Genomic DNA, 11949 nt, shown 5'->3' with positions numbered 1-11949 from the left:
GCGGAAATAAAAATAGTCACTAATACATTTACCGGCAATTAGACATTAACCGTCTTATGCTTTGCCACTAAAAGGTTTTAGCGGCAATTATAACATTTGCCGGTAAAGACCGTTTTAATGGCCGTAAAAAGTATATAACTTTTAACAGCCATTTTTTGGCAATTTATATGGCCACAAAAAATAATTCTAAAATTTCAATATTATTCATTTTTAGCGACCATTACTATTTCTGCCAAAACCTATTTTACCGGCAATTTATATAGCCACTAAAAATAATTCTAAAATTGTAATGTTATTTACTTTTACCGGCCATTACTATTGCCGCTAAAATCTTAAGACTTTTTTTAGTTATATTATACTTATTTTCTTAGAAGCAATGAACTACCTTTTTCTTTTAGAATCTCAATTATTTTTGATAAAAATTATTATTATTATGCATAATATAAATATACTGAAATTAATTACTACAAAATGAGATATTTCATTAAACTCAAAATATTGATATACAATTTCTCTTGAAAAGTAATAAATTATGCTACAAATATAAACAACAAAAAATACAAGCCTATAAACTCAAAATGAGATTCGTGCAGGGTTGCTATGTCCCCTTCTGTCTCAACGGTAAGATTCATCATCCCTTCCAGACGCTCAGATTTTCCTCCACATTCCATGCATTTTATCTGCAAAGTATGAGTTGCATGTTTACTCTCCACATTATTTAAATTAATAGACCTTAAAATGACAAGAATTTATCTATTGCAAAAGCATGGCAACACTATATTGATGCATTATAACACAGGATAGGGAAAACATAATAGTTTAGTAGATTTCAGTATATAAACATAAATTACCTTTGATCTAAGGTAACCACCGAATGTAGACCAATTAAAGTAGTGTCCTCTTCCAATGAGCAACATCATCTCACTACTACATAATTGACTTTTACTAACATTTAAAAAATGCTACCAAATTATATTAAAATGTTACCTATGTATATTAGTAACATTTAACAAATGTTAAATATATCCTATGTTACTAAAGAGTTTTATTAACATTTTTCTAAAGATTTAATAACATTTAGTAAAAATGTTACAAAAAATATTCTATAGTAATATTTTGAGAAATGTTATAATAGATAGTTTTTGTAACACCTAAAATAATGTTACCATAGATATTTTTTGTAACACTTAAAAAATATTACAATAGATATTTTATGTAACTTTTAGAAAAATGTTACCATAGATATTTTTTGTAACACTTAGAAAAATGTTACCGTAGATATTTTTTGTAACACTTAAAAAATGTTACAAAAGATCTTTAGTAATATTTTTTTTGTTATATTATACTATTTTTTATTTTATATTATACACAATATAAATATACTAAAATTAATTACTACAACATAAAATATTTCATTAAATTCACAAATTCAAAAAATAAAATTTTTATACTCTTTTATTAATCAATAATCATTGTACAAGTTTGCTTCGTGATGCAAATAAAATGAGAAAAATACTTATAACACTTAAACTCTATTTCCATTGCGAATATCGCATTTGACAACAACTGACAAGTCTCCTCCGCACTCTTCATGCAGAATTGAACTTGGAGAATTTGATTCATTCTTTATATTGGATTCCATGACATGCTGTATTGCCTTGATGGCCATGAATATCGAGGTATCAACAAATCAACTGTGCAGCAGGAAAGCTTTTCTATCTCTGACCACTCTCTCCTCTTCAGTTTTGCAGGGAAGAGAAGCCAATACTGCAAAATTTAATGGCCATTGTCTAAGCTCATATTCACCATTTCTACCTTGGCCACCACCATTACCACCCCATCTTTCGTCCTCAGTAGGAAGGGCAGGAAAGTTTGAAGGTGACTCAGCAACAGATGGAGGGACAAGCCAGGTATTTGCTTGGAATCCATATGGAAGATTGCCAAACTGAACGAGATAAATTATTAGGAAAAGAAAAAGGAAACACTTTTTTATTTAAAAGAAAAAATAAAATCAGTTGGTATAAATATTACCTTGTTATGTTCAGACTTCAGAGAAAGCTTTCATTAAAGATTCATATGCCTGCACCAATCAGAAAATTATTTAAAAGGATTTCATTAAAGATTTTAACCTGCATGCCCCAGCACCATTTTCAACCTCAAAATTACTATTATTGTATGAAATGACAGTTTAATTTCTATGCTAATTGCATCTGAAATATCTAAAATATCAAATTATTGTCAAGGTCAGACAACCAAGTAGCCTCCTTTTTCAACTTGTTAAGGAAAATGACTACCTGCAATTCCCCTCTAGCAAGAGCTGGTTTTAATATGTTTGCAGCATCAATCGCCCCTTCAACTGCTCCTACTCCAATCAGAGTGTGGACTTCATCAATAAATAGTATTATCTCATCGCTCTGTTTGATTTCTTCCATTAGTTTCTTCAGCCTCTCTTCAAATTCTCCACGATATTTAGTTCCAGCTACAAGCAGTCCCATATCAAGGGTTATAACCTAAATCATGCAGAACAGAGGGCTGCTCAATAGCGTAGAAATGAAAAGGCATATATGGGTAACTAGCACAAGTGAGAGTATAACATATGATCAATTATAAAATAGATTACCATTTACATTCTACAGAAAGAATAATCCTGCTTACCTTCTTTCCCTCTATGGTTTCAGGAACATCCCCATTTGCAATACGTTGGGCAAGACCTTCAGCAATAGCTGTCTTCCCAACACCAAGTTCTCCAATAAGGCAAGGGTTATTTTTGGTACGACGACCTAAAATTTGAGTTACACGTTCAATTTGTTGCTGCCTTCCGACAACAGGATCCAATTTGATTTATCTAAGATATATGTATATAGTGAAACTCAAAGTGCAATTAATGAATAAGTTGAGTCAATTATATAGAGGTATCAAGTAATGGTTAGTTAACTGTAGATAAATTAACTTAACTACCATATGCCAGGTGGCAGAGAGGCTTAAAAAACTTGTAACGGTGATAAGCTATAATGTGAGGTGCAGGTCCATAGTAGCCAATTAAATAAAATAATATAAGAATATGTGTGAAGTGTGATGCATGGACCACTAGAAAATAAAGTAAAGGATGGGGATTAAGGCACTCACAGCATGGTGGGATTCAGTGGTCCTGGTTGATGATGTTGTTGTTCTTGGGGAATAATTTTCTTGACCACTATAGTAGATTGATGAACTGTAGTAGCTGCTGGGCTCCACTGTCTCATTCTTGTTGCCACAACTGCTTTCACTTTTACCGTAATTACCTACAAACCAACCACTATTATATTACTCAAACTGCCTAAACATTCAAACTTATATTATAAAGCAAATTAAATATGTTCCCTCTATGTAGACAACATATATATTATCAATTATTGTTTGTACTATTCAAATGTGGGATCGTAGTACCTAAGTCAAATAAATTCAACTAGTATATATTTTATACTAACGAACCTGGTGCTCCATAATTTTTGAATCCCACCTCCTGCTTCCTTGAATCTCTCCCTCCAACCTAAATTTGTGCATGTCATATGTTACTTATATATATTCACATATAATACGATTATTAAATAAGATTTTTTTTGAATTAGAAATTGAATACTATATATATAACCTGTAGAGAGGTGCAAAATTAATATGCTTCAAGTAATTAAAGATTTTAAAAATTCATGATTGCTTGGTCAAATGCCGTGTATAGTAGAATAATTACAATATTGACCAAAATTATTAAGAGAGCTGGAGGTTATGTGAGAGAAAAAGTCTTAAATATGCTAATATTAACATTATTTGACTAAAGAAAAAAGGAAAAAAGGAACATGCAAGAGGAGAATCAACAATAAATGTTAAGAGGCATGCATACAGTGGAAGAAGGAAGGGGGAAAATATAGCCAAAGATGCTTGTGGAAGAAGATGACATGGTAGACGGATCCTTGGGACCAAAAAGATGATCAAAGTTGGTGGTGGAAGAGGATGATGAGGAAGAAGAAGCTTTCTTTTTGTTGTTGTCCATGAATGACAAGAGATTTTTGAACGACCCAAAGTACAAACTTGGTCAAAGTCTCACCATTGAAGAAGACTAGGAAAAGCCAATTACCTCCTCTGCTAACTTGGTCAAATTTGTGCCATACTCCTCCAAAGTCGGCATCTTATTGCTGCTACTACCTGAGCCTACAGTAGCACCAACACTGTCAGCACTCTCACCAACCATGTGGATAACCTGCATCCAACCTATAGATATTATAAGATTAAGAAAAAGAAGTTAAGATAAAAATATGCATATGTATCGAAAATATGTAGAAAGGAAGTAAACAAAGCCATAATACTAGCCTGAGTGCGAATATTAGCTGGATCAGCACCCAGGTTTTCAAGAACACGTGCTGCTACATGAAGAATTGAGGATTGATGGTTTAGAAGTTATAGTAAACTCTCGTTGCAAGTATAGTTACTAAACCAAGCAATCAACCTTTCTTACAAACGTTTTGGTTGTCACAAGTAACAAACCCTTTAAAATTGATAACCGAGTATTTAAACCTCGGGTCGTCTTCTCAAGGAATTGCAGGGAGGTGTTCTTATTATTGGTTAAAAGTTGTAAATTGGGGGTTTTGGAGTTTGGGCAATGGGCACAGGTATATTTATAAATTAAAGCAATAAAAATAAATAAGAGAATTTATGTAATTAAATTAAAAGCCTTGACCCGGAGAAGATTAATCGAAAGTTCTATCCTTGTTGGATTTCTCAAGATCAACTGATAATTGAAGGTTGTTTCTACCTAGTTATCCTGAATTGAGTAAAGGAAAGTCAAGTAAGTTGGAAGTCTACTGCTATTCACAAGTTCCAATCCTCACCCTTGTGTTTGGATTAGTGTTAGTGTTTAGAGAGCCAGCCAACAATAAACCCAATTACAATTTAACTCTTGAGTAATTCAACTCAAGGGTCTCCAAATATCAATTAACTCCAAAATCAAGTTAGGATCCAACTTAGAACATCAAACAATAGAAGAAGTGATAAATCTGAAATACCTCAATTATATTATATAAAATATTCAAATCTTAACATGGGAATTCATAAATTAAATTAGAAAAATAAATAAAAAAAATATTAAACCTGTGATTGCAGAAGATGAAATCCTAATCCTAATCCTAATCCTAAGAGAGAGGAGAGAACCTCTCTCTCTAAAACTACATCTAATCCTAAAATTGTGTATATGAAAGCATGATTATGAATGGATGCATTTCCCCACTTTATAGCCTCTAATATGTGTGTTCTGGGCTGAAAACTGGGTCAAAAACAGCCCAGAAATTGCTCCCAGCGATCTCTGTTACGTTCAGGTCGCGGGAAGGTGACGCGGAGGCGTCGTCCACGCGGTGGCGTGGATTGAAGTTCGCAGATGCGACGTGGGCACGTCATTCACGCGTTTGCGTCGCCTAACGTTGGGCAGCTATGGCAAATTATATATCAAATCGAAGCCCTGAACGTTAGCTTTCCAACGCAACTGAAACCGCATCATTTGGTCCTCCATGGCTAAAGTTATAGCCATTTGAGTGCGAAGAGGTCAGGCTGGACAGCTTAGTAATTTCTCCAACTTCTTGTATTCCTTCCACTTTTGCATGCTTCCTTTTCATCCTCTGAGCCATTCCTGCCCTGTAATCTCTGAAATCACTTAACACACATATCAAGGCATCTAATGGTAATAAGAGAGGATTAAACATAGGGAACTTAAGGCCAAAGAAGCTTGTTTTCAATCAAAGAACATAATTAGGAAGGCAAATGTAAAACCATGCAAATAGTATGAATAAGTGGGTAAAGAGTTGATAAAATCTACTCAATTGAGCACAAGATAAACCATAAAATAGTGGTTTATCAACCTCACCACACTTAAACAATAGCATGTCCTCATGCTAAGCTCAAGAGAAGCTATAAAGATGAAGAGGAATGGTAAAACATATGAAATGCAACCTATCTATATGAATGCAACTACATGCAAAATGTTTTTATCTACTTGGTTTAAAAATAAATAAGTTCTCCAAGACAAACATAAATCAGATTTCACTAATTCAAATTATACAATAAAAGACAAGTAAACTTGTAAGAAGATAGCTCATGAAAGCAGGGAACATAGAATTGAGCACTGAACCCTTACTGGTAGTGTATATCACTCTAACTCTCAAGTGTCTAGGGTCAATCATTCTACTCTTCTCTAGTCATGCTTTCTAAAATTTGTTCTTCACCTAACCAATCAACAATATTTAATATACCAATGCAAACATCATGAGGTCTTTTCAAGGTTGTAATGTGGCTAAGGTAAGGGTAAGGGTATATGTATATGGCTGAGTGAGCTTTAATATGAATCTTTGACTAACCTAAGCTCTCACCTAATATACATATACTCTATATACTGTTAAATTCATGCCTAACTACCCATAATTCCCACTTTTGTATGATTTCCATACTCATGTACCAAATTTTTGATATTTTTTTACTTTTATCACATGTGCATTGATCTTTTTATTAACTTAGTATTGGGGTAATTTTGTCCCCTTATTTATTTACTTATTTATTGAATATTTTTGGATTTTTCTCTTTTTTTTTGTAGAAAAATAAACATAACTTATCAATGCACATGGATTTTCCATTATTTTTCTATTTTGGTTTTTCATGAGTAGGTTCCCAAATTCCCAATATTCAAATAAATTAGAAACATGATACATTCCCTTATTAACCCAAGTTCCCACAGTTTCCCCACACTTAATTGTTGCACAATCCCTATCTTAAGCTAACCAAAGATTCAATTGGGATATTTAATTGTTTTTCTGCTTAAGGCTAGTGATGTGGTAAAATACAGAAGAAATGGGGATTAAAAGGCTCAAAGTGGCTGACAAGGGTGATTTAAAGGGTAGGCTTATTTAGGATAAGTGAGCTAAAATCAAACAATGGTCTCAATCATATGCAAGCATGTAAATGCACTAAATAATGGACATATAAATTGGAACAAAATATAGATTACAATCATAGAGAAGGAAACACACAGGAATAAAATATTTATGGTTAAATAATGTAACCATATAAATAAGCTCAAATCTCACAGGTTGTGTGTTCTTTAGCTCAAAAACCATGTTCCAAATACAACTTCAAACAAATTTAACAAAAAAATTTTTCAATTTAAATTAGTGAAATACTATAAAAATTTCTTGAAAAAGAAAATATTACTTCATCCAAGTAGTAACTAAATGCACAAAAATCAAATAAACATGCAATTGACCATGCAAATGCAACAATGAACAAACAAAAAAAAAATAAAACAATGGTGTTGAAAAGAAGAAAATAGCTAACCCATGGAGATCGGTATTGACCTCCCCACACTTAAAGATTGCACCGTCCTCGGTGCATGCTGAGATGTGCAGGTGGACGGGTTGTTCCAACTGATGCTTTTTTTTCAAGGATTGTGCAGATGGACTTGTTTGTCTCCCCTTTTAGAATTTTTTCCCTTTTTCCGTCTTTGGTGGCCAGCCTAATAGAAGAGAAAAAGAAGAAAAGTAACCCAAAAGATAGAAAATAAATAAAATATGGGTGTTGATGCCAAATGATAAGGGTCTCATTTACATGGAAGCTTCAACATGTACGTGAGAAAATAATAGAAGCCATGGCATACCAGTGGTGCAAAATTTGCAACAATGGGGAAGAGAGTGGGTAATGAAAGACAATGTAAGTTCATGTCAATACAAAAGGAATATCAGTAATATAAAAATTAGCATTGATTTAAATAATATTACCCAATCAGAATAAAACAAGTCATGAAGCACCAAAATAATACCAGAAAAGATATAACAGTTGAATAAGAACATTTGAACACCAATGGTAAAATAATAAATTTAGAAAAGAAAAATAAAAATATGCAATGAATGAAAGTATGCAAATAAATTAAAGAAAATAAAATAAAATGAAAGATAAGAAGAATGAGAAGGGAAAGAAAGAAAGAAGAAGTAAGTAAGAAAGGAGGGAGATGAAATTAGGATTGGGGAAGAAAAGATAAGATAAGTGGCAAATCAGGAAAGCCGTGCAGCGCAATCGACGCGGTCGCGCGACTTGCGCTTATACTGATTGACGCGGTCGCGTCGGTCACGCGGTCGCGTGACCCGTTTTATGCCACTGGCGCGAGGGCAGCCTCGCACTCGCACAACTCTCTGTTCAAAATCATTAATTGCCAAATATTGGGTGACGCGATCGCGTGGGGCATGCGATCGCGTGAGTGGTCAATGATTGGGATGTGACGCGGTCGCGTCGGTCACGCGGCCGTGTGGAAAGGATTATGCGTCCAGCACCAATCCAGCACCACTCTAGCACAACTTTCGGTCGTGCACCCATTTTTACGTCGAAGTCCAGGTCACGCGGCCGCGTGAGTGATGCGGTCGCGTGGGAGGCCAGTATTCCCACTCGATGCGGACGCGTCAACGACGCTGCCGCGTCGCGTGCGTGCTTTTTTTTTTTTTGATGCAGTATGCAGAGTGCAAAATGATATGGATGTTTTGAGTAATTCCAGGTTCAATGAAATAAAATAAAATAAAACTCAAAAACAAACAAAACAGACTAGAATTAAAACTGAAAAAGGGACGATCATACCATGGTGAGTTGTCTCCCACCTAGCACTTTTAGTTAAAGTCCTTAAGTTGGACATTTGGTGAGCTCTCTATTATGGTGGCTTATGCTTGTATTCATCCAAGAATCTCCACCAGTGTTTGTGCTTCCAGTAACCTCCGGGATCCCAAACTAGGCGTGTGAAGCCCTTAAGAAGCTTCAAACAGATTCTTAGGCTCCAGGGGTGACAAATGCCAGAGCAGATTCCAGGATCCCAAACCTTGCTTTTACACCCATTTTTGTCGGGATCTGTATTTTTCCAGCCGGGTGATAAGTAATTTGAATTCTCACTGCAGCTACCAAACAGCTTTCTAGACCCATTCAATTGAGCTCTACACCAACCTTTGCGTTTAAACTTAAAGCTTCCAACCATAATGAACTTTGCAGGATAATTCTTACCACTGACCATCTTCCTCTTACTCTTAATGTCACAAAGAGCTCTAAGTTGACCATCCATCTCCAGTAGCCCATATTCAAGTGGAATTAGAAAGCTAAGGGATATGAATTTTACCCACGTGAATGTTGTGAAGGATGATGGCAACTTAGGGGGAGGGGTCTCCAATAACTTTGGCAAGGTGATTTCAAGCTCCACTCCCTTGTGCTCTTTGACAACTTCCACCTATTTGCAAGCTTCTTCAATTTCAACCTGTTCCTCTTGGTAGCTTTCTTCTAATTCAATCTTCTCTTCATTACTTACCAAGGGCATGGGAGGTTGTGCTTCTTCTTCTTGAATCTCCATCTCTTGATCAACCTCTTCCAAGTCCTTAACCATGATATGCCTTGGAGGTTGTACACTCTCCTCAACATCAACATCAAACACCGTGGAAGGAGGCTCTGTGACTAGACTTTCTAATGGAGGTACAGTATCTCTTAAGTCTGCAACCACTTCTTCCTTTTTAATAATTTTTGCTTTGTCCAATTGTTTAAGTATAAAATCATACTCATCCTCGATGATTTTCTTTCCATGACAACTCCTTTCAACTACTCTTTCATCTTCAAGGGTCTCTCCTACCTTTACCCGTAGGGCCTCCTCTAGCTCTTGATGAAGTATGGATTTGCGAAGATGATTTCTTCTTTCCTATTCCATATCAATAGCATAATTTGGATCATCTTGCTCTTGGATTGATGGATGTGGGTGCTCTTCCATGGAGGGTGGTGATGGGATGAAAAGATCATTATGTGGTTGAAAAGGAAGTGCACTAGAGCTTGAGGGTTGAATCACTACAAGAAAAATACCCATTCAGCCACACTTTTTTTAAGCTACATTTGAAAAACGTAGCCTATTCTATGAATAGGCTACGCTTTTCTCCGTGTTGCCTTTTTATAAGAGAAAAGGATACATAATTGTGGCATCATTTAAAAAGTGTAGCCTTAGGTATTATAGAAATCACTTATAAAGCGTAGCCATAGGTTAATATCTATAGATTCACTTTTTCTATCAAAGAGGGCGCTTTTAGAAGGTAGCCTATTTGTTAAATTTTGGGTGTGTTTTAAAAGTGATGCCTAATGTATCTAAAGCCAAATACACCCACAACACTTAGTAATTTTTTTCCTCCTTATCACTAAATCACATTCACGTTCCAGCACGGCAGCACCCTCACTTTCGCAACTCACCCTAACCCTAACTCACCTTCGCCACGCACCCTTTCACACACACACCCAGATCCGAGTGAATGAGTGAACCAGAGGGAGGAGAGGAGGAAGACAGAGATGAGAGCGCGAGCGAGAGACCAGAGAGTGAGAGGGGGTCACCGCCGCTGCAGCCGCCGCCATCACCGTCGTGGAGGAGGGAGTCCAGAGGAGAGAGAGAGAAAGATGATTCGCAGACTAAATGGAGAGAAAGGACGAAGACGCGACGCGAGAGAGAAGGAGGCTGTTCCGCCGTGCACTATGGTCGCTCCTGGGGTCAATTGAAGCCGCCGCCGCTGCTAGGGCTTGCCGTGCTCCTGTCCTCACTTTCGGCTTCTACGATTTACTTCCTGTTCGTACTCCCAACCCCGCTCTCTCTCCAACTTTCATTTCATTCTCATTTCAATTTCAATTTCAATTTCGATGTCTCTGCAGGCGTTTCATCAGTGCCGTTTTCGACGCCAAGGGTGCGGATGCAATTCTCTCCTTTGAAAAGTTCTGCTGCAATATCCCCAGACCTCTTCTTCAGGTTCCGGTTTCTATTTGGATTACTTTTCTCAATTCGATTTTGATCCATCTGCTAATTAATTGGGTTGATTAATACCAGATCATATATCTCGCCATAATCTGTTCAACATATTATTTCATTGTAAAATCTTGTTTAACAGATCATATATGATTAATGTGAATGAAGAACACTAGGTTGAGTTAAATTGAATTGAATCATGGATAAGACATAAGAGCATGTTAGCTGGTTTGGAATCACTTCCAGAAGCTTATCAGCAAAGAATAGTGTCCATGATGGAAGAAGTTAGCTGGTAAACATCATTGCTGGATTCTAAATAAATCAATATCTGTTATGTATCATGTTATTAAGATGTGGACACATGTATCTTATGTTAACATTTTAGTCAACGTGAATAACCTTATTATTATTATTATTATCAAATAGTAATGGTATATTAGTTTAGCTAAGTAATAAGTGAGTTTTTATTTTTAGTTATTTGATTACATGTTCTATCTTATAACCCCAAAATCATGTTCACCCCAATTAAATTGTACAAAGCTTGTTGCTGCGACACTGAATAAAAATATGCTATAAAAATTCAGCTAATGATAAATTCTGTCTTGTTAAATTATTTTAGATTTTGATTTTGATGCATTCACCTAATCATCCTTTAAGTCTTGTTTGTTTATACTGATGCTTCTTGAAGGGTTAATTCATCAATAAGAATGGCTTTGCATGGTTGCTATTGTCACCATATAAAGTTGACAAATCATAGAAGAACACCAAACTCCTTCAGCTTCTCATCCTCCATTTCGAATCCCAAGTTTCCAAAGAATAAAAGGGGACAGCGTGATTCATCAGAGAATGATGCATATCCCAGGTTCCTGGTTGTAATGCGTCAGACAGAATTGCCTGCATCAAATTCAAAGTATGGTACCAATGGAAAAGCTGTTAGAATGGTACCCTCAAGTGAGGTAGTGAAGAGAAGCACACTGTCAGATAATAAGGTGAAGACAGTGAATGGTGCAAAACAAAATGTTAATGGAGCAGCAACTATTGTAAAAAGAGATGTTAACCCACCCTTGACCAAGGCAGTGAAATCAAGAACCTCTGTAGAACTTCCACCGCTGGAGGAGCTCAAGGTTTTGCCCTCGGGTGAAGGC

The 11949-nt window shown here is 35.9% G+C and overlaps 1 protein-coding gene across 3 annotated transcripts; it reads right to left on the bottom strand.

The window, feature by feature from the left end:
- Positions 1 to 1428: 1428 nt before the first annotated feature.
- Positions 1429 to 4349, bottom strand: LOC112778595 (uncharacterized). 3 transcript variants are annotated; one of them, XM_029295758.2, is made up of 7 exons: positions 3878 to 4349; positions 3472 to 3529; positions 3127 to 3281; positions 2656 to 2780; positions 2295 to 2510; positions 2032 to 2080; positions 1429 to 1945 (listed from the first exon to the last, which is right to left on the bottom strand). In XM_029295758.2, the coding sequence occupies exons 1-4, from the start codon at positions 4025 to 4027 to the stop codon at positions 2667 to 2669; spliced, it is 477 nt and encodes a 158-aa protein (XP_029151591.1). In that variant the 5' UTR covers positions 4028 to 4349; the 3' UTR covers positions 1429 to 1945; positions 2032 to 2080; positions 2295 to 2510; positions 2656 to 2666. The 3 variants fall into 3 exon arrangements, 2 of the variants coding, with proteins under 2 accessions (XP_029151591.1, XP_072083881.1); XM_072227780.1 differs by having other exon boundaries at positions 2295 to 2479; positions 3878 to 4176; XR_011877661.1 differs by lacking the exons at positions 3127 to 3281; positions 3472 to 3529; positions 3878 to 4349 and having other exon boundaries at positions 2656 to 3020.
- Between the last annotated feature and the right edge of the window lie 7600 nt (positions 4350 to 11949).

The sequence above is a fragment of the Arachis hypogaea genome, chromosome 19 (genome assembly GCF_003086295.3).
Source record: "Arachis hypogaea cultivar Tifrunner chromosome 19, arahy.Tifrunner.gnm2.J5K5, whole genome shotgun sequence".
Classification (NCBI taxonomy): domain Eukaryota; kingdom Viridiplantae; phylum Streptophyta; class Magnoliopsida; order Fabales; family Fabaceae; genus Arachis; species Arachis hypogaea.
This window is presented reverse-complemented; position numbering and strand designations above follow the sequence as displayed.